General features: G+C 40.1%; 1 protein-coding gene and 1 long non-coding RNA gene across 3 annotated transcripts in view; both read left to right on the forward strand.

Annotated features, from left to right (window-relative positions):
* Nucleotides 1-26,694, forward strand: part of LOC132805805 (myosin-IIIb) — a 179,185-nt gene that overhangs the window by 5,877 nt on the left and 146,614 nt on the right. For both annotated transcript variants that reach the window (XM_060821122.1, XM_060821195.1), the window contains exons 2-4: nt 14,763-14,828; nt 16,080-16,210; nt 17,311-17,413. In XM_060821122.1, the coding sequence (XP_060677105.1) occupies nt 14,763-14,828; nt 16,080-16,210; nt 17,311-17,413 (300 nt within the window). The remainder of the gene's footprint in view (nt 1-14,762; nt 14,829-16,079; nt 16,211-17,310; nt 17,414-26,694) is intronic.
* LOC132806594 (uncharacterized) lies at nt 4,324-6,875 on the forward strand. The gene is made up of 2 exons (XR_009641634.1): nt 4,324-4,463; nt 6,709-6,875. It is a non-coding gene; the product is annotated as an uncharacterized LOC132806594 (long non-coding RNA).

Consider the following 26,694-nt stretch of genomic DNA (forward strand, 5'->3'; position numbering starts at 1 on the left):
TCTGGAAGTTCCTCCCTAACAGCGCTATGGATGTGCCAAAACCACAATTACTGCAGTACAAAAAACAAAACATTATAGCACAAGAGCAGGCACTTCAGCCCTCCAAGCCTGCATTGATCCAGATCCTCTAACTAAACCTGTTGCCTATTTTATAAGGATCTGTATCCCTCTGCTCCCTGCCCATTCATGTATCTGTCTAGATACATCTTAAATGATGCTATCATGCCTGCCTTTACCACCTCTGCTGGCAACACGTTCCAGGCACGTACCACCCTCTGCGTAAAGAACTTTTCACTCGTGTGTTCCTTAAATTTTTACCCCTCAACTTGAACTTGTGAGCCCTAGTAATTGAGTCCCCCACTCTGGGGAAAAAGCTTCTTGCTATTCACCCTGTCTATACCATTTTTGTGAAGGTTTATAGCTCCGGTTGAGATTCAGGTTGTAGGTTTGCTTGCTAGCTTGAGATGGCAGCTCACCATCTCCATCTCCCAAAGTTATCCGGGTTTGGCAATAAATCTGGTCTAGGAATAATATCAATGTCTTTTTGAACAAATGAAAAGTTAAAAACTTTAGTTTTAAATTGCAATATCAATGTTCTATCTCTAATCACGCAAATGTTTAATGATTTCTTTTATAATTTTGATGATTGATTTAAGATCATACACTCAAATGGTATGGATTGTCCATTTAAAGTGTCACTTCACTTGAACTGAAGTTCAGCCTTTGAGATCTCCCAAATTTGAATTATATCACAAGGTGAGGCATGTAGAATGAAATGGTTGTTTTATGATATGCAGGGGTAAAGTGTGGTTATTCAGATTGAAATAGGCCATAAAATGGTGTTCCACAAGTGTCTGTGCTAGTACCGCTATTGTTGACCATTTACATGAATGATTTTTAGTCCAGCAGTTAGGCAACTCTGTATCAAATTTGGGGAAATAATTAACACTGAGGAAAAATGCAACTTAATAGAAGAAAATGCTCTCAAACTTGCAGACTAGTCAATAGCTTTTACACCAGTAAATGCATGATCATATACATTTTGGCGGGTAAATACAGATACTTGTTTCAAAAAATTAAGAAACCAAATGAATAGAAGGTAGGTTTACATATCCCTAGATACGTTCAATCATGGAAAGCTTTATAGACAGTCAGCAAAAACACTAAAATGCCATCAATGTGCTGGGATTGGCTGTTTAGTAGCATATCAAAATAATGAAATTATGTTAAGTTAGTGTAAGATCCTTGGCTGCACTCAATACAGTGCAAATATCTAGTTTTCATACCATGAAAAGAGCATTGAGAGAATATAAAGATTTATAAATACAGTACCAGAAATGAAAGATGATAACTAGATAGAACACGTGGCCTTTTCCTTTTAAGGTAAACTTAGGGGAGACTTCATAGAATTTTTTTTAAATTGCGAAGAGTTGAACAGGGTAGGTGTGGCAAGGATTTTTTTTAGGAAGAATTCAAAATTAGGAGTTTTGGATTCAAGATATGTCCTGATAAATCCTCTAAAGAAATAAGGATACATTTCATTGTTCATGTGGGTAGCATGTGGCTATTAATTAACTCGAATAACTTGGATTTTTTTTTCCCAAAAGGAATATGAGGGAAAAGCAAATAACATAGGTCAAAGGCTGATATGGGGAGATTGAATGGGAGCAACTGGAGGACAAATCCCAGAGCACACTGGTTGGACTGAATGGCCTGCTTCTTTGTAATGTGCTTTATCAGCTGTCTTTCCTTGTATTATAAATTAAACTGTCTTTTTTGGTTTAGTTAGAAACAACAGCTGTTTATCTTGATGATGTTTGTTAAATTATCAAAGTAGAATGAAGTCATTGTTAAATTGAACTTGTGTTTGACACTATTTTAATGCTTCTGTACCAAATGCATAAAGAGCTGTTGATGTCGGTAATCAAAGTTGGAAATTTGCAAGGTGATATTAGATCAATAAGGCTGGTTTTAGTTGCACAGTTGATAAATACCACTGGGACATTTTTATTATTTTCAATGATCTGTTTTTAAAGGTGTCAGGAAAGTATTTCCACACTCTAGTTAGAAGCTACAGCAGTACTTCAACAGAGCTATTAGAGATAACAACACAATTTAAACACGTTCCTGAGGTAAATGGAGGATGTGAACCCACAATATAGTATTTATCATTAAAACTCTTTGAATTTCAAACATTGAAAATTAGCATTTTTGAACTTGTTGTAAGGTGTTTTTGGAAAAGCTACACAAATACCAGTCTCCAAAACAGATGTGGAGAGTATCTAAATGTTGAAGAAAGCCAACTGAAGCACTTCTGGACCAGTGATTGATAGTGGGATTGTATAATGTTATTGGTGTGAGGCACACCTTGCTGAATGAGAATTCTGCAGAGTAAAGCAGCCTGAGGTTCGGTAAACAAAAGCAGGCAGTGAGAGATGGAGGCAAAAATCATTTTTGGCTGAAATAAGATTACAACATTCTTTAGTTAACTGCAACTGAACAACCTTAAAAATAAGTTGTGATGCAATCTTTAATGGTAAAAATGGAGAATTTGATGTCATTAATGCATTTGTGAAAACAGTGCAAATAAAATGTTGAAGCTAATGATGGAAATTTGATTTTCTTGAGGTAATTATGAGCTAACAGGAGAAGCCATGACTGATCTGCTGGTTAGATTGCAATGGAAACTAGATCTAAATGAGAACAACCTGGTTGGGCTAATATAATGAAGGAGATGTGGTGGAGCTGGAACAGCTGCATAATATATGCATAACACATAGGGTGAAGAGGGACGGTTCACCACAGTCGATGTCACAAAGAACATTGGTAATTTTGACCTTTGGTAAAGATCTTGAAGGAAATTGAACAAATATTTGAGCAAATTCAAGCACTTTAAATGGAAGGTTAGATACAGGGTGGAGTTGGAGAAAATGGAGGCAGTCTTGGGTGTATCTTTTTGTAAACTTGAAGAGTGAACTATCCTGAAAGAAGAGTAAATCTTTTTGGAAAGTACAAGTTCTATACATGTTCTTTAATTATATTGATCTCTCTAACATTGACATTTGGTACTAATTACAATCCAGTCATTTGCCACAACTATCAAAATGTGAAGAGTTTTCAGAACAGATTGTTGAATGTTGATTGGTGTCCAGAAACTTATCTGCCTTGGTTGAATGGCAATGCAGACCCAATGGGCAGAATAGTCTGGGTCTTATGTTCTTAAAAAGCAGGTGAGGATACCCTGAAGTTTGGTTCATGCCACAAAAGATTGGTCTAAGAAATTGTCGTAAAAACATCCATTGAGTTTCTCAACTAGATTGCTTTTCCAATCTGATTCTTCAAGTCTATATGCAGGTTAAATACTCTGGTAATCACTGTACCTTTTTGACAAGCTTTCATTATTTCTTCCTTGACACCTATCCTACCATGTATTATAGGGCCACACCTTGCCTCTTGCCTTTATAATTCTTTTGTCTTTACCCAGATCGCTTCTATATCCTGATTTCCTAAATTCTGGTCATTCCCCACTTTTCTGCTAATTAAACCTTTTAATTAACAGAGCCACTCCTCTACCTTTTCCCAGCTTCCTGTCCTTCCTGAATGTTACATACTCTTCAATATTCAGGTTTCTGTCTAAGTCATCCTACAACCCAGTCTTCGTAATGGCCATTGGATTATATTTAGTTTTGTACGACCAGTCAGTTTTGTTTTAAATGTTACATACATTATAATACAGTGCCTTGTTTTGCCTATTTATTATTTTGGAAATCTTTTTTGTCCTAACTACTAAGTTGTGCTTAGACCTGTATTCTCAGTTCCTTCCCGGCATTGCCTGTTTACCATTTCCCACATTAATGCCTTCCTCTGATCCCTTTGCTCCACTCGGATTCATCACAGCCTCCTGGTCCCCACTGTTTAGTTTAAAGCTCACCCTGCTTCTCTTGTTACATGGTTTGCAAGAACCCCAGTCCCAGTGTAGGTCAAATATAGGCCATCCTAATGGTCTTCACTTTCCCCAGTATTTGTGTCAGAGCCCCATGAACTGGAACCCACTTCTCCCATATTAGTCTTTCAACTGTGCATTCAGCTATTAACTCTTTGAATACTCTATGCTAGTTTCATGTGGCTCTGGTTCTGACCCCTAATTTGGTGACAGGTTCTGCGTAGCCGATATGAGTAGCTATTTCCTCACCTGCCCAGTTGGTGCCTACGTCAACCATGACAAATGGAATCTACCCCTCCCACTGCAAGTAGATTAATTATCTGTACTGGTTTGCTCTTGGATAGAACAACATCAGCAAATTTTTTTTCTGGGTGGAGTGACTAAAATATTAGGTAGGCTTCCTCACTTTGATTCCTTTTCAAGTGAAGATTGATGTGAATGCATGATTGAGAAGTTATGAGGACCAGATGGTGCTCTGTAGTATTGCACGGATGGATTTTTCACATATATTGACTGCCAGGTAAGTTCCAAGGTGTCACGGTGGGGCAGTAACTTGCCAAATCTTTCAGTTTGCTAGGCAGTAAGTCTTGTTCTAAGAATCAAAGTGTAACTGTTATAACTTTCAAAGCTGTATATAGTTAGCAAATGTAACTATAAAATCATTTTTAGCAGATAAAGATTTTATTATTCATTCATAGAATGTGGTTGGTCCAGCATTTCTTTCACATCCTGTATTGTCCTTGAGAAGATGATGTCTTCTTGAAACGCTGCTGAACACTGTGCAGTCATCAGCAAACGTCTGCTTTCTCCCCTCCTGATGGAGGAAGATCATTGATGAAGCAACACAAGACGGTTGGCCCCAGGACATTACCCTGAGGAACTTTGTCAGGGTTCTTGTAGTACAATGACCTTATCTTTGATCCAGCAGGTCCAGCTTCATGGTCTGTCTGCTCCAGAAGTTTGTCATAGCATCTCTGAACAAGATGATGAGAGAACTTCTGCCCTGAGAAACTCCTGCACAGATGTCCTGGAGCTGAGATGACTGACCTCCGGCTACAGCCATCTTCCTCTATGCCAGCCATGACTCCAAGTGGGAGGAGAGCTTTCCTCTGATTCCCTTTGACTGTCTTAAATGAACTGGAATTTTTGAGGATGTAACTAGTAGAATAGATAAAGGCAAGCCAATGGCTGTGGTAGATTTGGATTTTCAGAAGACTTTTGATACGTTCCTTTGTAAAATGTCCCTCCATCATAAGGTCAGAAGTGGGGGTGTTCATTAATTGTGCAATGTACAGCACCATTCATAGCAACTCCGATACTGAAGCAGTCTGTGTTCAAATACAATAAGACCTGACAAAATCCAGCCTTGGGCACACCTCAACAAGTAACATTCACACTATTGGCACGGTCAGGAAGCAGAGATCCTATCCACCAGTGAGACAAAGCTTAAGTGAGTGCATAGTTTGGGGAATTTAAAGGCAGTGTGGGAATTTGTTGCAGATGGGAAAATTTGATTTTGTTTTTCTTCTTGACTCGTAGTTTGTTTGTTTTTTTGAAAAGGATAAATTGAAACCCAGGATCAGGGCCCAACATAAGAGTGATATGAAATGTAAGTTCATTAGTGGTAGCTACTAATGTGACGATCAATTATGGATTACTTTCACATTGCAGGTGAATAGGGAAAATATTTATAGGCTACAAACTAAAACACCAGTACTAAATATATAAAAGCCAAAATTTAGAATTAAGTGGTTAAAATAGAGATACAGCACCAGGCGATGTGTTGTCATTGCATGATGTGTGAGCTGGTGGATTCTGTTGTGATTCATAACAACCACATCTGTGGTAAATGTTTGTTACTAGAGGAAATCTAGCTCAGAGTTGATGAACTGGAGTTTGAGATTTGAATGCTGCAATAACGTGCCATTATTTAAGAAAGGCTGTGATGAAATGCCTGGGAACTAAAGACCTGTGAGCCCAATGTTGTGGTGGGTAAGTTGTTAGAGGGGATCCTGAGAGACAGGGTTTGCAGGCATTTGGAGAGGCAACCACACATCTGGGATAGTCAGCATGGCTTTGTACGTGGGAAATCGTTACTCACGAATTTGAGTTGTTTGAAAGGATGAGTAAGAAAGTGGATGAGGACATGGTAGGCATGTCTACGTGGACTTTAGTAAGGCCTTTAACGTACTACATGATACCTTGTTATTGAGTATAGTTAAATCTCATGGGATCCAGGGAGAGCTAACCAATTGGATGCAAAATTGGCTTGATGGTAGACAGAGGGCGGTGGTAGAAAGGTGTTTTTCAGACTGGAGACTTTTGACCAGCAATTTGTCACAGGGATTGGTGCTAGGTCCCTGTTTTTTTTCTCATTGACATAAATGAAAACTTAGTTATGGTTAGGAAGTTTGTGGATGACACAGTTGGTGTAGTGGACAGTGCCGGAAGCGAGTTGCAGCTGGAGCAGGAAGCAGAGCAAACCTGGGCCAGCATTATACGGTAGCAAGGCCTCGTTCTGAGACTCAGTGAGAAAGGACTACAACCTGACTACTTTAAAGATACTTTTTATTCTCATGCTGCACTTTTTAAACTCTATTCCCATGCTAGTGTCTTTTTATTTTATTATTTAAATTCTGTGAAACACAAAGTATCTGTAATAAGGTACCCTGTACCTAAGATGGCACCGAGAGGAGACATTAGAAACTTTCACTGTACTGTTTTGAGTGCATGTGACAATAAAGGCTATTCTAATTCAAATCTAGGAGGACAAGGGGAGCAGATACATGGGAGCACCACCTGCAAGTTCCCCTTCAAGCCACTTGCCATCCTGACTTGAAAATATATCACCATTCCTTTATGATTTGGAGGTGCCGGTGTTCGACTGGGATGGAAAAAGCTAGTGCTTCCAAATAAACTTGTTGGATTATAATCTGGTGTTGTGATTTTTAACCTTTACTATAGTGTTCTTGGGTCAAAATTCAGGATTTCCTTCCCTAAGGGCTTAGTGGGTCTGCCTTGTGGGACTAGATTGGGTTGGGACATCTGGTCAGAATGGGCGGGATGGACCGAAGGGTCCGTTTTCATGCTGTACATCTCTATGACTCTAAGATCACCCCTCCCTCTTCTAAACTCTAATGGATATGGACTCAACCTGTCCAACATGTTGTTGTAGGATGATTCCTTCATTGCAAGAATTAGTTGAATGAACCTTCTTTGCATGCTCTCAAATAGTCTTTTTTCAAAATAAGACACCCAAATCTGTATGTAGCACTCAATGTGATCTCTCCAGCATCCTGTTTAACTGCAGGAAAGCCTCCCAATTTTTTTTTAATATTTTGTTTCTCTTTGCAATAAACACTACTTTCCTTCTGATTCACTCACTCTACTTGCATCCTGACTCTGTGTGAGTCTTGTATTAGGATACTCAGATCCTTCTGTACCACAGAGTTCTGCAATCCCTCTCCAACAATGTACTGCTTTTCTCTTCTGCTGAAGTGGACAAGTCCATACTTTTTTCATGTTATGCTCCATCTATCAAATCTGTGCTCAGTCACTTACCTTGTCTGTATTGTTTTGCATGGCCTTCACAACTTATTCACCTGCTCATTTTTGTGTCATCAGCAAACTTCCCAATCATATATTCGGTTTCTCATCCATGACATTGAAATTGGTTATAATGTGTGATGCCCTAGCATTGTTCTTTGTGCCACTCCACTTAATACATCCTGTCAGCCAGAAAATGGCTCATTTTCTCCTGTAATTGTTTTTAGCCTTAGCTAACCAATACTCTAGCAATGCGAATATATTACTCTCTACATTTGAGTTATTATTCTGCTTTGTGGATGTTGTCAAATGCATTCCAGAAAACCAAGTATGCCCCATCTACAGGTTCCCTTTATCCAAATTACCTGGTACTTCCTGAAGGAATTTATTAGTTAGTTGAGCATGATTTCCCTATTGTGAAGCCATGTTGACTGTCTGGTTGTATTAAGGTTTTCCAAGGACCCTGCTGTGCCCTCTTCAAAGATGTATTCCAGCATTTTCCTGACTAAAGGAGTGCCACTTGCTATTTTCTAAGCATGGGCCTTTTTCAAAATCTAAACAATTTGGGCAAATTAAAACCATTGCACTTGCAATCTGAGCAATTACTACTTTTAAGGCTAAAGTCCAGCAGGACCTAGTGACTTACCAGCTTTTATTGTCAATTTTCTTAGTACCATTTTTGCTGCTGATTGTAATTGTTATAAGCTCCATTCTTTTTCACCTCCTTGATTTATACATATTTCTAGGATGTTATTTCTGTCTTCTACACAATACCTGTTCAATCCAAGTTTTTCCCCAGACTTGCTCTCTGGAGGACCAACACTTGCTTTAGTTTCTCTCTTACTTTTCAAATCTGTAGAATATCCCTTAATAACTGTTTTTATTTTTTTTTAGGCAGATTTGTCCCCTTTTTAAGTTCTCTAGCTCATCTGATAAAACTATTATCTATGCAGTTGGTACATCCAGATTTGACTATTCTAATTCATTGCTGAAAATGTGTTGCTGGAAAGGTGCAGCAGGTCAAGCAGCATCCAAGGAGCAGGAGAATCGACGTTTCGGGCATGAGCCCTTCTTCAGGAATATTCCTGATGAAGGGCTTATGCCCGAAACGTCGATTCTCCTACTCCTTGGATGCTGCCTGACCTGCGCCTTTCCAGCAACACATTTTCAGCTCTGATCTCCAGCATCTGCAGTCCTCACTTTCTCCTATTCTAATTCATTACTGGCTAACCTCCAATATTTCACCCTCTAAAATTGAGATCATTCAAAATTTTACTGTCTTAGTCACCAAATTTACATGTTCTGTTCATCTATCCATCCTGTGCTCTCTAACTTATATTGCCTCAATTAAACCAGTTACAAATGTTATAATTTTCAGATTCTTCCATTTCTTGCCCTCACTCCCTCTGCAATTTCCTCAACCACCTGAGGCATGTCTGACTTAACTGTTCCACCACTTTTTTTATTTTCTTCATTTATCCTTTTTAGCTTTACGTCAAATGTTGCCTCATGACCTCCTTTTCAAACATCTTGGGATGTTTTAATTGATAAAGGGGAAATTATAGATACCCTCAAGGGCAACTGGGGATCTGCAAAGTGATGCCTTTGCCAGCAATCTTCACCTCACATGAAGGAATTTAATAAGGAAGCTGCTGTTATTGCAATGATGGGCAATGTATTGCCTTTAAGAATCAATCTGCTGTGATTTGCATCAGCTCTTCAGCTTAAACACTTCATGTGTCCTTTTAGATTGTAATGGCACTGTTATAGCTAAAGCTGAACTTGCTATTGCTAAATTTGGAGAGACCCTTGCACTTGATGTAGCTGAAAGATGCTTTACATTCATATTTGTGTAAGTTCATTTTTGAATTTACTAGACTAATACCTTCCCTACAATAAGTGAATTGCCTACAGGGAAATGTTGCATTTGGGGGGGCGGTCTGTGAAGGGAACAGATAATGTAGAAGTATAGAAGATGTTTCCACTGGCAAGTGAATCTAGAACAAAAGGGCATAGCCTCAAGGTTAGAGGGAGCAGATTTAGGACTGAATTGAGAAGGAACTTCTTCATCCAGAGGGTTGTAAATCTATGGAATTCCTTGCCAGGGAAGTAGTTGCTGCTACTTCAATTAATGTTTTTAAAACTAAGGTAGATTTTTCTTTTGAGCAATGAAGGAATTAAGGGATATGGTGAGAGCGTGGTTAAGTGGAGCTGAGTCCACAATAAGATCAGCCGTGATCTTATTAAATGGCAGAGCAGGCTCGATGGGTCAAATGGCTAACTCCTGCTCGTAGATGTTATGATCTTATGTTAGATGGGCTAGGCCTGTACTCTCTGGAATTTAGAATCTCGGATGACTTAATTGAAACACACAGGATCCTAAAGGGGATGTGACTGGGTGGATGTTGAAAGAATGTTTCCTCTTGTTGGACAATTTAGAGCTAGAGGTCATCCATTTAAAACATTGAGGAAATGAGGATTGGGAGTCATTGGGATTTTCTTCCTCAAAAGGCAGTGATGTAGAATCTTTATCTACCTCTGCCTCAAATATTTAATCTTTCATTCCCCTTGCTAATCCAGAATCTATCTGGAAATGCAGGATTACAGAGTTGATGTTTAAATCAGATCAACTATGATTTTCAGTGGTGGAGCAGGCTTAACAAGCTGAGAGGCCTACTCTTGCTCCTTGTTTGTATGAATATACAAACGAGTTATGCTCAGTTACTGTTTTGTGTTTTGCCTAGTTTGAGGATTAGATGACTGGACTGTACTGTGATGATAATCGCTGTTCAGTGATTACCAACTATTTCATTAAGTGCAATTTTGATTTCAAACAGAACCTCCAGCTCCACAAGCCACCTCCAAAGCTTGTTGTCATATTTCTTATTGTTTACAAACTAGTGCAAATTAGTTGTATTTTGCAGAATAAAATACTTTCAGAATCCACTGGGTATGATATGATGCCAGTTTCCCTTTAAATTTGGATGGCACACAAATTGCACACCTAAGTTTTAGCAGGTTATAAAAAACTCTAAAGGTTGATATGGAAAGACAATTTTGTGCAACACTTTGGTCACACAAATAATTAATTGGCGACAATGTAATCTCTTCTGAAAAGGAAGGTCAAAGTGCAGTGAAACCTGCTTTGCTCCATACAATGTGTGACTTGAGCAGTTTGAAGAACTGATCTCCTTTTGTAAATGTATTCAATTGTTCATTGTGGGGCAAGATTCTGCGTTACTGTTTAGTGATAAACAGATCCTGGCTGCCAGGATCTGTTTATTTTTACTGCTCCTTGTTTACAATATAGACTTATTAATCCACACTTGTAGATTTTTCCAGAATTACGAAAGGTATTCCATCAGTCAATTCTGTTTCTTACATCCATCTCAAACAACTCTATTTAACACTATCACCAAGTGATTCTTTCTTTAAAAAGAGGTGCTGAGAACAGAAGTAGAAATGTGCCTGGGGACAGTGTATAAAGATTGTTACAAGGTCAGCCAGATGGACCTCATTCTATGAGTTCCCTGATTTTGACCAGGTTAACAGCCCCAACCAAGGAGCCCTGGGACTGACGGGTAAGAACAGGAGTACAAGACATCCTGGTCACTGAGAACTGGCTCTGAGGGTGCTGGATCAGTGTCTGTCTGGACACTCCACATGTAAATAAAGGGGGATACCAGCCTTTGTGGAGTTATTTCAGTGCCAATGAGAATAAAGGTGTCCTGAAGAAATTCACTCTCAGTAGTCACCTTGGATTTGGGGTAAGCATTTTTGGCATCATGCTGTTATTTGAGAAGCTTGACTTGTTTGATCCTGCTATCAGGGGGTTCGGTATGTGGAATCAATGTGTTTTTTAAATGGGCAAATAACATTGGAACAGATGAAAAGCAATGAGTAATTCTCCTGACAGCTTGTGGATCCACAGCTTTTCTGGTTATTAGGAGGCTAACTTTCCCTGAGGCATCAGGTACTAAAAAGTTGATGGATTTAGTGAAGGAGTAATATGACCCAAGCAGCTTCTAATTCTGAGATGCTGTCTGTTTTATTTGACAGTTTGAACACCGGGGAATCCATATTGGGATTTTTGACTGGGTTAAGATGATTGGCAGGGGCATGTGACTTTGGCTTAATCCTTAGTGAGATGCTGAGGGACTGTTTGGTATGTGGGATTAATAATGTAACTATGCAAAAGCATTTGCTAGCTGAAGCCCAAGTGGACTTCAGACGGGCACAACAACTGGCTTTATCATTGGAAACTGCGGTGCGGAGATTATATGTTACAGGGTATACCGTGTGAAGTAGACACCCTCAACAGGCTGACTGAGCTTGAGAAGCACCACTTGAGTGAAAGCAATTGCATAGTCTCACTCGGGACATATCCTGAACAGAGGGACTCTGGGTCAAGTCAAGCAAAACCTCAAAACACAGCCAAGCCTTGGCCAAACAGTTTAAATTTTCTTCAGGATCTGGGCCAGCAAGCCGACATAGCTGCTGCCAGTATGCGGAATCCGGACAGCAAAAGAATTCCGCTAGCCCTAAGAACACATAGGATGGTATCCCGGAGAGCGCACACACTGGAAAGTCCACTTACCACTGGTTTGGAACAGTTAATTTGCTTATCAACATCCAAATCAGAACCAGTCAAAATAAATGGCTAAAACGCCAGATACTAGCTGAACCCCAGGGTCACCCTGAAGTTTCCAAAGTGAAGATGTTGGTGAGAGGTAATGTCTAGTGGCCAGGATTGGATGTAGACATAGCTGCATTGGTAGGGTATACCCAGAATGCCACTAAGACAAAAATTGCTGCTAGCAATACCACTCTGCCCCCCTCTCCACACACACACACACACACACACACACACACACACACACACACACACATCCCCGATATTTGTGGGAGTGGCTGGGTAAACCCTGGACTTGGTTACACGTTGACTGTGCACGTCCTTTCATGGGCTCAATGTTCATACCCATTGTGAATGCCCACTCCAAATGGCTGGATGTATATAGAGTTCATTGTCAAACACAGAAACGACAATAGAAAAGCTGTCCTTTTAATTTTTTTTTTGGATTACTTGGGCTCTGAGAAGTGTTGGTCCTGGATAACGGGTCATTGTTTCTTGGCAGGGAATTTGAGTATTTCCTAAAGTCGAATGGTATTCAGCATTTCAGGACAGCTCCCCATCATCCATCATCCAATGGTCTGGCAGAAAGAGCAATCCAAACTTTTTGAAGGCAGGTTTAAAGAAACAGCCTACAGCTTCACTTGATACCAAACTGTCCTGGTTCCTATTTGAAAATCAAACCACCCCCTCGTACACTACAGGGGTTGTTCCGGCAAAGTAGCTAATGGGGAGAAGACTCAGCATTAGGTTCAATCTGATCTTCTGAGACCTTATGGAGTGAGTGGGGGGGGGGGGGGGCGGGGGCAGGGGTGGTGCGGATGTAGTGATTGTAACCAGATGTACATCAAAGAATGGGTTACCAATCAGGGAGCCCTGGCTGACAGATCTAAATATGCATGTCCGGGGTTCTGCTCACTTAGAGCTGGATCAGTGCATTGGATCTCGACATGGAAATAAGGGGTGACCTGGTGACTGGATACCTGCCTCAGTGGAGTTGTTTCAATTTTGTGGAAGCTTTTGAAATGGGAATACAATAACAAGATTGAGGAGTTTAGGAAAAGTGTCTAAAACATTGCTTGGATTTGCTGCTAAGAGTGAACAGTTTAAGATTCAAAGGATGTAAGAATTTGAAGAACAGAAGCTGCTTACTAGCATTGATTATGGTGTGGAAGCAAAAGTGTGAACTCTATTGATGAAATAAAATCTTGTGGAGATGGAGAAATGGAACTTGTCATGGGATAGGGTTTGGGAAAAGATTTTAGTTTTTGCAGCCTCCTCTATTAATTTAATCCTTTTTCAGCGCTGGGTTCATTCTGGTGACTTGGTACTGTCCCCCTGTCAGATCACTACACTTGTTGTGCGATGTGTTGCTCAGCATTTTGCAAGTTAATGACCTTTATTTCCATAATTAGTGATTTGGAGTTGATCATGCTGCCTCCTTTAGGTTGGTGAATCTTAAATTTCCTCTGATCTACTTGGCAGCTTAGTACTTATGCCAAGATGTATGTTTGTTATTTATGTTTCAGATACAGGGATTGAAAGTGAGTGAACCAGAATTGCACTGGGATGAATAGATATTCATTGAAATTTACTTTGGGTTATGCAAGCTTGCTTTTTAACACCATTTCACTGAAATATTTTATGTCAACATTTGTAATTTCTTTAGTATCTATATCTGATATCTAACTTCAGAACCTTCTGCACAGCAGACAAGAGTGCTGGCAATCTTATCGTTTTGTAGCTTCACCATCCTGGTTCACCAGAATCTGAACTAATTGTATGTGAATTGGTTACTGAATTGTACTTGTTTTAATTCAACCTATTTGGGCATGTTGTGATGCAAGTTGAACTTGTACCCAGACACCCCCCACCCTTTGGATTGTGGGTACTCTGTAAGAGTGTCTGTAGATACTTTTCAAGCTCTTATTCCAAGACTCTGCACCAAGTCCATGTGAAAGAGTCAATTACAAGCGCCAGTCACTCCTCTTCAGAACCTATACTTAGAATCATTGAATCCCTACAATGTGGAAACAGGCCCTTCAGCCCAACATGTCCACACCGGTCCTTTTTACTTCACCTGGATGCGTGCAGCTGGAAGGTCTCTAATAGAATCTCTGTGCTGGTCAGGATGAATCCGATCTCTCTGTCGGCGGACTGTTCTGCCACCTAAAGCATCACTTTTTTTCCCCACTGCTGACATACCATGTTTTCAGGTATGTCTGCAGCAATTCTCCCAAACATGTAATATCTGACACTTGGAAGACCGTCCAACCAAGTTCTTTTCCAAGTCACACATCTGAAGTCTTCTGTTTTTTTTCATTGTTATTGGGTCAAAATCCTGGAACTCCCTTCCTGACCTCACTATAGAAATTCCTTCAAGTGGATTGTAGCCATCTGCAAAGGTAGATCACAGTACCCAGGGATGGGGTGATTTAAATGCTGACTGTGTATCTGGTGAAGCTACATCCCAAGAATAAGAAACAACAAATAGCCACAATCAAACTTCTCTCCCTTTTTCCCTCACCCAAAGCTTGGTTTGGATCTTTGTTTCCTTTCTTTTCCCTCTCCTAAACAAAAAACTGTGTGTGTGTGTCCGTCCTGCAGCTGGGTCTAACCCTTTGCTTCACTTTTACTTTACAGACTTATATTGGAGATATTCTCATAGCCATCAATCCGTTCAAGTACTTACCCTTGTATGAGAAGTCGGTAGGTACTAATTTTTGATAATTAGAGAAGTCGAACTTTAGTTCTGTCAAACATATAAAGCTATATGATATAATAACTAATTTTGTGGTCAAATCTATTTGTAGGTTACTAAAGCTCTCTGACGTGCCCCACTTTTTTATTATCTTCATTGCAAATACAAAATGTCTGAATCCTTCTAAACAATAGGTGTGTCCCAAAAGTCAAAATTTAAATAGAAAATCTGTAAGATGACCAGAAATGCGTACCTCCTGAAATTCCCAATACCAAACTTGGTTATCACCATTTTAACAATTCAGGGTTTAAAGGAACCACGCTGATAGTGTTACATGGCCTGAATTTTCAAAAATGGTTGATATGGCGTGATCTTTAAAGGGCCAGATTTGATTCTTGAAAATGTTTGACTTTATTGTGGTTTGTAGGAAGAATTTGGTTTTGATATGTTCTGTAAAGAACAGAGGAAATTAACATTAAAAAACACATTGTGGGAGAAGTGGATGGAGAAGAGGAACTGGGAGCAATTTAGTAATCCAGCAAAGTTTAAAAGTATGCAAGCATTGTATAATTGTTTCAAGTAAATCTATCAACAAAGGTCAAGTGAGAAATTTAAGAAATTTTTAAAATGAAGACCCCTGTGGTCAGTGTTTGTTAGTGGTACAGAAACTTGAAATGCAAGATTTTAATACACAAATCCACCTCCTTTCTCATCCTTAGCTTAAATTTGCATCAGGTGATGTCAGTGAGTCCATAATAAAAGGATTGGATGAATTGTGAATGATGTGAATTTTGATTCAGTGAGAGTGCGGTATGACATCAGGTGTAGAGTAATAGGATGACTGAAAATATAAGATGCCCTGTGGTTGAGAAGTTACGTTAAATCTAAGTAGTGTGGGACGACAAAAAAGGCCTAAGGTAGTTTGAATTTTGAAACAAAACTGATTTATAGTTAAGGCAAATGTGAATGGGAACCAGAAAGGTGAGACGGGCAAAGCCTGTTCAGGGGAGGTTCAGCACAGATGTACAGCAAGGAATCCTTCAGTCCAACTCATCCATGCTGACCAGATATCCTAAATTAGTCTGGTCCCATTTGTCAGCATTTAGCAGTTACCCTACTAAACCTTTCTTATTCATATACCCATCCAGTAGATGTAAGAAAACTGTCAATTCCCTAAATGGCAACCAGTTGCATGATACTATTGTTGGATTCAAGAAAGTACTACTGTTTTTAATTTCTTCTGTGTTTCTGTTTGTCAGGAAGCTGAAAAATACAAAAGCTGTTCAAAAAGCAACCTACCACCTCACATTTTTGCAGTGGCTGATCGTGCATATCAATCAATGTTAGGACGCTTAGCCACTGGCCCCAAGAACCAATGTATCGTTATCAGGTAAGAATACATCAGTGGAGTTGTATTAAAATATCATTTGCTTGGGGGTGCATTTGACCTAGTGCTTATGTCCTGCACCAGATACTATTGTACACTTTTAATACTTTTGTTGAAAAGAGGCAGATAGGCCTGAACATTTACAATAATTTCCATTTTTTTTTTCTGGTGAGAAGGCTGTTTTCCAAAATTTTTTATATGATCTTGTGACTTTTGAGTAAAAGGGATAGAGTAACATTAAAATATTGGTTTGACCTTTGGCCAGAAATCATGGACCTTTTCCATTGTTGACGAGTGGGTTGCATATGCCAGAAAATAAGTATTATAACACAACCAATGGTAATGATTATCTTTTTCTGGATGACATTTTACAGTGTTAGGCCTTTAGTGGGTTGATGCTTTAGCTTTATAACAGATGGGTTAGAAGTTTGAAGACTTGTCTTGCCAAGTATGACAACTCTGCTTTCTTATTGTGACTACTAATGGGATTATTTCCAAAAAAGTAGATTTGGGGTACATTAACAGTGACAATTCTCCATGCCTCCCCTTTGAAAAACAGTCTTCCTTAAATTTATTTTTAAGTTGAAAAATTGGGTAGTCTGACAACTTGTGTTGACACGCACACTCTATTCTGTACAAACCTACTGGGATTTGTACATGTACAACAAAAAATTATCAAGTAACAGCAAGATGTAGAAACAGTGCAAGTTTCCATGATTCCGTATTGTTCACGGTAGAATTTTGCGTTCTACCTGGGAGGTTTTTTGCCATTAATTTGCCCCACTGGTAAAGCAGTATATTTCTGAATATCAGTTAGCCTCTTACCTGGAATCCTAATATTGACTAGGCTTTTGATTTGTTTTATTATTGTCATATGTAGCTAGGTACAATGAAAAGTTTTATGTGCATAAGGGTAATAGAACACAGTGAGGAATACAATGTTGCGGCTGCAGAGGAGACACAGTGAGGTCAACATTAAACTTGAGAAGTCCATTCAGGCATCAAATAACAGCAGGGAATAAGCTGTTCTTGAATCTGGTATACGTATTTAAGGTGAGCTGGAGGTTAGATGTACATTTTTGTTGTTTCATTTGCTCCAACAGCGGGGAAAGTGGCGCTGGCAAAACTGAAAGCACCAAGCTCTTACTGCGACAGATCATGGAGCTCTGCAAAGGAAATTCCCAGTTAGAACGGCAGATTCTTCAGGTAAGATAATAACAATCACTTGTTGGCTTGCTTCCCCTTCCTTGAAAAAAAAAGTTTAACCCACAGATACTGCTGACAAACTGAAATTCCTCATGTGGCGCAGACATGTTGATGTACTAATGGGCACTGTGAACTTTGTTTGTGTACTTCAGTTATTGTCTTTTCATTTGAAATGTAGAATTGAAAATAATTTTCATTCAGGTTTGTGTGCTAAGCAGTTTGTGGTGTTGCTGTACGTTCTTTCATTTAAAAGAACACTTTATCAGTCTATGTTGATAGGGAGCTTGCAGGGACGCATCTCAGCCATGGTATTTGGTAAAAAATTTAAAATTGTCATGGAAACTAATTTGGTCTAAAGTGGAGCAGTCACTGTGACCTGAAAAGCAAAGAACCACAATGAGTCCTGACCAAGTGCAGACCACAGTTATCCCATTCCTATTCCCTTTCAAACAACTACGAATCTATTGATTGCAGATTGGGAACCACTTGTGGTAATTTGTGAAGATTAATACTAATCCTGGTTGAATGGGATTTTTATAAAAACTGAATGGGGTTAGCAAGAAATAAAAACCTGATTTGTCAGTTTCTGTTTAGCTGACCATGTCAATGTTGACTGTCTTCCTTCACAATCACTTAACTGGTTTTGTGGCTACACTTTGTGCAACATGTTGAAACGCTGAAATATTACATTAGTGCCATTTAACACCAAAGTGTTGACTATTTCCACTGCATTTTCTTGGAATGTAGTCAACTAGAGATTTATTTCTTGAAGTGAATATTGCAAGTTGGAAGGAGTATTCTCCTGATCCTCTTGAGCAACATGAGAGCTATAGATAGGGATGGGGGAATTTCAAGACTTGGGGGTATCTTTTCAGGTGAGAGGGGAGACATTTAACGACATGGTGGGCAACCTTTTTTTACACAGTGGTTCATGTGTGGAATGAACTACCAGAAGTAGTGGCGGATGCAGGTACACCATTTAAAAGATATCTGGATAAGTACATGAATAGGAAAGGTTTGGAGGGATATGGGCCTGGAGCAGGGAGGTGTCTAAACTAAGTTTTTAATTTAGACTTGGTTCATCATGGATTGGTTGGACTGAAGGGTCTGTTTCCGTGCTGTATGACTGAGATTGTCTCGACTGCATTTGCTCTGATAGAGGGAAACTGGAAAAGAGGATACAGATGTATCCAAATACCAGGAAATTAATTGCAAAACTAAATGAACAGAATTTTCCTACAGCAACAGATGATTTCCGGTCAATTTACAACTTCCCTTTCTCTCCCATTCTGAAAGTGCTAACACCTTGTGGAGAGACAGTTACAGTCAGATGTGATAGAGAAGGACAGGAAAGATTTAGATGATAAAGGGTTTATGGTCAAAGCAAAAGTAAATGGTAATGGGACAAGAAACAAATGGTACATCTAATGGAACTGTGAATGGCAGGTTACTGAAAATCTACCACTGCAGGTGTTAGGGAAGCTTTTGTGTATTACTGCAGTGCGTGCTGTGCTCTGTATGGTCTGGACACTGTTAAAGGTGTGACTTCAGGCAGGAAATACTTGGTGGGTTGTTTGACAATGGGTGATATTGTAGCTGAGCTGCTTGTTGAGTTCAACAGACTGTATTCACACTTTTTTATAGCAGAATAGTAAATAGAAATGACATCTGCACAATTTTCATTGTCACCAACCCAGATTGTTTATACTTTTTATGTATTTGTATTTATTATTAACAAAGCCAGAATTTATTACCTATCCTTACTTCCCCAGCAAACAGCACTGGAACTATTGCAGTCCTTGGAGTGTAGGAACACTCCACACTACAGTTACAAAGGGAGTTCTAGAATTTTAACCCAGCAACAGTGAAGGAACATGATACTGTTCCAAGCAATGATGACGTGTACCTTGGAGGGGAACTTGCAGTGGTAGTGTCCCTATGCATCTGTTGCCTGTGCACTTCTGGATGGTAGAAGTTGTGAGTTTGGAAGGTGTTAGAGAAGCTTTTGTTTGTTCCTCCAGTGTGTGTTGTAGAAGCTGAGAGAAGCGAATGTTAAAGGTGTGGGATTATATGTCAAACAAGCAGGCTACTTTGTCTTGACTTGAGCCTTATAGTTGGTCAAGGGGTGACAGAAGGTAAATTTCTTAGACAAGCGTCCTATCATCTGACCTGCTCTTGTAGCGTCAGTATTTATATGGCTGGTACAGTTCATTCTCACTTTAATGATAACGATGAGGTTGCTATTGATGGATTTAAGTGGTGAATGTAAAGGAGTGATTGTTGGATTCTGTCTGGTTGGCGATGGTCATTGTCTCTTATTTGTGTGGTTCAGATTTTATTTGCCACTTCTCGTAGGGGAAGTTGAAGCCATTGGAGGTGATTGGACATAGGATTCTCCCCCAAGGTGGCAAGTTGTAATGTGCTTGTCACCTTGACTGAGAATCTCTAATTCTGAGCAGGGCTAATAAAGTCGCAGATGTTGATTTTTGTTTGCTGTGCATTTCCTGTATTTTCAACTTGATATTGGCACAGCGTAGGAAACCTGAGATCTGCTGATTGGACTGCATATATCTGAGCTATTGAAGGTGAGTATAGTAGATAGTTTTCTTTACAGTTAAATTAACTGGTATAATGATACTTTTTGATATTGTGATAAAGAATAGTTGGACACAGTTTGTTTTGGGGGAGCGATGGGGAGCGGAGCCTGAATTCGTACCATTAGAGTCGATACTAAACTTTTATTCCATGATTGATTAAATTGTGGAACAATATCAAACAATATGATTTGATTTATTTTTGGTCCTTCCAAACTGTTATTTCTAAAATGTGAGTCAACAGGTAAGGGTACCATTTTTGAGCCTCCTTGTGTATTTTATGGTTGCACTGTTTGTAAGGTGTGTCAGTGTGGAGGGAGGAGAAGGGAGAACTTCCTGTATTGCTGCTGATGACGTGTAAACTGTGAAGAGAACAGAAGCTTCCATTATTCCAAAGGTCAGTTTCATTATCCAAACAGCCTGAGATTAGGTTGGCACTTAAAAGTGCAATTAGAACTTGAAGTTTCTAGTGGCATCACAGTTGACTCAAATTTTCTGTAAATTTTCATATCTGGTACTTTTACTGCTGTATTGGTGAACCCAAGAGTTCTGCATTGCCTTGTCTTCATTTTAATAAATGGAGTAATCTTGCTTGTGAAGATTTAAGTTGGTGCTACAGCATCCAATAAACTTTGGTAAGTAGGGGAAGCAATATTGAGGGTTTTCCTCAATATACAATTTACACAGATGAGGGAAGAATATTCATCTGCATTAAATCTGTAAACATTTGGGCAGCAGGGGGCTTGCAACTCAGTTTAGCTTTTTCTCCATATTTCCACCTCCAAAAAGAAGAATTGTCCCTCATTTTGAAAATAGATCTTTTTAAAAAAAAATGTATTCATCTGTGGGATGTGGATGTTGGTGGCTGACCAGCATGCAGGGTTGGTCCTTAGTTGCCCTTGCGAAGGTGATGGTGAGCTGCCTCCTTGAATCACCGCAGTCCACCTGCTGTGGGTCGACTCACAATGCCATTAGGGAGGGAATTCCAGGATTTTGATCCGGCAATGATAAAGGAATGCCAACGAATTTCCAAGTCAGGATGGTGAGTGGCTTGGAGGGGAACTTGAAGGTGGTGATGTTCCTTTGATAGCAATGTGAAGAAGTAGTAGGAGAATTATGAATCTTAAAGTTAAATTACACAGTTAGATGAGAAAACTGATAAGTTTGGAGAAAAGATTAGAATATTTATTAAAATAGATAAAAGTAATGACTAATATCTTTTAGTTTAATTGACTGTAAGTCAAAGATATTAAATCTAAGTTGTTTAACTTTTTGATGTTTTGAGACATTGATGGAAGGATCTATCTTAAAGACTGTATGTCCTCATGTTGGAGGTAGTTACCTCAGCTCCAGGACATCTCTGCAGGTGTTCCTCAGGGTGGTGTCCTATGCCCGACCACCTTCAGCTGATTCATCAATGACCTTTCCTCCATCATAAGGTCAGAAGTGGGGATGTTCACTGACTGCACACTGTTCAGTACCATTTATGACTCCCTAGATACTGAAATAGTCCATGTTCAAATGCAGGTGAGACAAAACCATACTCTGGCTTAGGCTGACAAGTGGCAAGTAACATTAACTGACATATGTGTAGTGCTAATGACCGTCACCAATAAAAGGCATTCTAGCCACTGCCCTTGACATTCAATAGTGTTACCAGCACTGAATTCCCCACCATCGAAATCTTGGAGTTGACATTGTCAGAAACTGATCTGAACTACCTATACATGTAATGTGGCTCCACAGAAAAATCCAAAGCTAGGAATATTGCAGTGATAACTCCCCACCTTCTACAAGCCACAAATCAGGAGTGTGATGAAATACTCCCCACCTGTCTGGATGATGCACCTTAACAACATCCATGACAAAGCAGCCTGCGCGAATAGCATTACATCTACAGACATCCAGACACTTTCAGCACTGATGCTAAGTAGCAGCTGTGTGTGCTATTATTAAGATGCACATGGAAATTCATCACGGCTCCTTTTGACAGCACCTTGCAAAAGCCACCACCGCAACCAATACCATGTCGAAGGACAAAGGCAGCAGATGCATGGGAACATCATCACCTGCAAGTTCCGCTCCAAGCCACTCACCATCCTGACCTGGAAGTATATTGCCGTTTATTCACTGTCACTGGGTCAGAATCCTGGAATCCCCTCCCTAAGGCCCGGTGGGTCCAGGTACAGCACATGGGCCACAACAGTTCAAGAAGGCAGCTCACCACCACCTTCTCAATAGCAGCTAGGGATGGTCTCTAAAAGCTGGCCGAGTCAGTGACACCCAGACCTTCTGAATGAAGTTTTAAAATATGCAGAATGGTATTTGCAAGAGTTTGTCGACACTACTACATGGAACATCCTATTTTAAAGAAATATGATTATTCGAGCAGAAATGAATTGAAACTAAAATTTTTTTTATATTTTGTTTTTTATATAACAGTACAGCACAGAACAGGCCCTTCAGCCCACGATGTTGTGCTGACCATTGATCCTCATGTATGCACCCTCCAATATCTGTGACCATATGCATGTCCAGCAGTTTCTTAAATGTCTCCAATGACCTTGCTTCCACAACTGCTGCTGGCAACGCATTCCATGCTCTCACAACTCTGTGTAAAGAACCCGCCTCTGACATCCCCTCCATACTTTCCTCCAACCAGCTTAAAACTATGACCTCTTGTGTTAGCCATTTCTGCCCTGAGAAAAATTCTCTGGCTGTCAACTCTATCTGTGCCTCTCATTATCTTGTATACCTCAGTTAGTCCCCTTTCCTCCTCCTCTTCTCCAATGAAAAAAGTCTGAGCTCAGTCAACCTCTCCATAAGATAAGCCCTCCAGTCCAGGCAGCATCCTGGTAAACCTCCTCTGAACCCTCTCCAAAGCATCCACATCTTTCCTATAATAGGGTGACCAGAACTGGATGCAGTATTCCAAGTGCGGTCTAACCAAAGTTTTATAGAGCTGCAACAAGATCTCATGACTCTTAAACTCAATCCCCCTGTTAATGAAAGCCAAAACACCATATGCTTTCTTAACAACCCTGTCCATTTGGGTGGCCATTTTAAGGGATCTGTGTACCTGCACACCAAGATCCCTCTGTTCCTCCAAACTGCCAAGAATCCTATCCTTAATCCTGTACTCAGCTTTCAAATTCGACCTTCCAAAATGCATCACCTCGCATTTATCCAGGTTGAACTCCATCTGTCACCTCTCAGCTCATCTCTGCATCCTGTCAATGTCCCGCTGCAGCCTACAACAGTCCTCTATACTGTCAATGACACCTCCAACCTTTTGTGTCGTCTGCAAACTTGCTGACCCATCCTTCAATCCCCTCATTCAAGTCATTAATAAAAATTACAAACAGTAGATGCCCAAGGACAGAGCCCTGTGGCACACCACTGACTTCCAGTCAGAATATTTTCCTTCTACTATCACTTGCTGTCTTCTGTTGGCCAGCCAATTCTGTATCCAGATAGCTAAATTCCCCTCTATCCCATTCCTCCTGACCTTCTGAACTCTAAGGTTTGTGAGGCATGACCTGCCCCTCACAAAGCCGTGTTGACAGCATTTAATTAAGCCATGCTCTTCCAGATGGTCTTAAATCCTATCCCTCAGAATCCTTTCTAACTCCTTGCAAACGACAGATGTGAGACTTACTGTAATTGCCGGGGATTTCCCCATTCCCTTTCTTGAAGAGAGGAATTACATTTGCCTCTCTCCAGTCCTCAGGTACGACTCCAGTGGAGAGCGAGGGTGCAAAGATCTTCGCAAGTGGCGAAGCAATTGCATTTCTCGTTTCCCAAAGCAGCCGAGGACAAATCTGGTCCGGGCCTGGCAACTTGTCAATCTTAATGTTTGACAAAATTTTCAGCATATCAGCTTCCTCTGTCTCTATCCATTCCAGCATGCACGCCTGCTCATCAAAGGTTTCATTCATTGCAAAGTTTGTTTCTTTCGTAAAGACAGAAGCAAAAAACTCATTTTGGTTGAGCATAGTAGTAAAATATTACTTATGCTTCTCTGTGCATGGCAGGAATATAGAGAGAAAGCTTTGTTTTGCCTGGTTTAAATAATCTTAGAATTTTCAACTTGATCTAAATAACATTTAATTACGACATAAAACAGCAGATGCTGGAGATCACAGTGAGTCAGGCAGCATCCATGGGGAGACAGCAAGCTAATGTTTCAAGTCTAGATGAACTCACCAGATGACTTCTGATGAAGAGTCACCTGGATTCAATGATAGCTTGCTCTCTCTCCATGGATGCTGTCCGACGCACGGTGATCTCCAGCATCTGTTGTTTGGAGGAAGTGTGCTTGATCAACCAAAAGACCTTGGTTCCCTTTTCAAACAGTCCTTTTATATTTCCTGCTCACACACACATCTGGCTCAAAATCACTTTGTGCTAACATCTCTGTTGCCCTGCTTGTTTGCAGTGAGAACCTCCCAACTCTTGAAACTTGTTCAAGGGGAAAAAAGTGGCATTTGTATGGAACCAGTGATTCAATGTGTCCAATTTAACTTCTACATATGCGCTATTCTGCCTCCAAGAAACCTTAAGGATGGTAGGGGAGCAGGCTGCACAGCTCAAACAAAACCCTGTTTGCTTGTGGGTTCAGACAGATGTCTCATTGGCAGCTGTGTTTCTGATTAGGATTTTGATTTAAAATGCACATACCACCGGTAACTTGTCTTAGAGTCATAGAGATGTACAGCACGGATACAGACCCTTCAGTCCTACTTGTCCATGCCAACCAGATATCCCAATCCAATCTAGTCCCAGCTGCCAGCACTCAGCCCATATCCCTCCAAACCCTTCCTATTCATATACCCATCCAGATGTCTTTTAAATGTTACAATTGTACTAGCCTTCACCACTTCCTCTGGTAGCTCATTCCATACACGTACCACCCTCTGCATGAAAAAGTTGCCCCTTAGGTCTCTTTTATATCTTTCCCCTCTCGCCTTAAACCTATGCCCTCTCGTTCTGGACTCACCCACCCAAGGAAGAGACTTTGTCTATTTATCCTATCCATACCCCTCATAATTTTTTAAACCTCTGTAAGGTCACCCCTCAGCCTCCGATGTTCCAGGGAAAACAGCCCCAGCCTGTTCAGTCTCTCCCTATAGCTCTGATCCTCCAACCCTGGCAATATCCTTGTAAATCTTTTCTGAACCCTCTCAGGTTCAGAACATCTCACAACATCTATCCGATAGGAAGGAGACCAGATTGCACCCAATATTCCAACAGTGGCCTAACCAATGTCCTGTACAGCCGCAACATGACCTCCCAACTCCTGTACTCAATACTCTGACCAATAAAGTCTGTTAACCTTTTTTTCTGCCGCCACATTTGAGCGTCACACCAAACTTGTTTTCTCCTTGATATGTTCTCTTTTTTAATGTGTTTATTTTAACCGCACACTTGTTTACATCTTTTGATTTATTGTCACATATACCTAGCTACAGCGAAAAGTTGGTTTTTGTGTGCAGTACAGGCAGATCATACCATACAAAGATCACATAATGATCGAACAGAGTGAGGAATACAAAGTTATCTGATGAAACACTACTTAATCATTCAGCCACTAAATTTTTCTGATCAAAGCATACCATGAAAACTCAGTGATGTTTGTAAAAGGAAAGTAACTACCTGAATTAACCCATCTGACTCCTTATTAATTTATTCCCATTTGGAAGTCAACCTTTTCTTTCGGCGTCGCTGCATTTATTGCCAATCCCTAGTTGCCCCTGAATGTATGAGCCACGTATATTGCTGCCCATGTCCTTCCACAGCGTTCATGGAATTGGATTAGGTTAAAAATTCCTTTGTATTTGCTGTTGTGCATCTTGTACATTATCCACATTGCTGCCATAATGCATTAACAGTGGAGAGGATGTAAGTTTAAGATGACAAAATGGGTTGATTTGTCAGCGATGATATTGATCTTCTTGAAAGTTGTTGGAGTTGGCCATTTCCAGGCAAGTGGTTGTCACACTTACAACCTTCCTCAATCCCTCTCTTGTCTCTAAGTTGTCAGAATGCTGACAGATGTACAATAGTGGATAAGAAAACATTTTCTCCCTGTAATAACCAAAATACTGAGGATACTGGAGACCTGAAATTTAAAAAAAAAAACCAAGTGCTAGAGAAACCCAACAGGTCTGGCAGCATCTATGGAGATAAAAACAGTTTGCATTTGGAATCTTGTGATTCTTCTTTGAAATTCACTTTTCCAAACTCTGAAATTTCCTTCAGTTAAGTATTGGGAAGACTGAAGCAATTGTTTTTGGTGCCTGTTACAAACTCCCATACTCGATCATCTTTACAGCCATCTGCCTGGCTATTATATGAAGCTATAGCAGACATTTTGCAATATTTGAGTGCCATATTTGAAGTCTGTGACATCCTTTGGCCACATGTCCCCATTGCTACCAAGACTGCTTGTTTCCATCTTTTACAATAGAACTTAACCAACATTCAGGCTACAGCGAAGCAGTTGCTGAAACCTTTATCCTCATTACCTCTGGACTTGACTGAGTTGATGCAATGCAGGCTACTGCCCCATGTTAGTCTCTCCCTGACTTTGTGGTCATCTACAAAGTGAGGTGGGAGTGACATCAAGGCCACATTTAAATGAGCATAGCATTGGTCACTGGCAAAACTGGAATCGGGAATGAGGAG

Source organism: Hemiscyllium ocellatum, chromosome 1 (assembly GCF_020745735.1).
Source record: "Hemiscyllium ocellatum isolate sHemOce1 chromosome 1, sHemOce1.pat.X.cur, whole genome shotgun sequence".
Lineage (NCBI taxonomy): Eukaryota > Metazoa > Chordata > Chondrichthyes > Orectolobiformes > Hemiscylliidae > Hemiscyllium > Hemiscyllium ocellatum.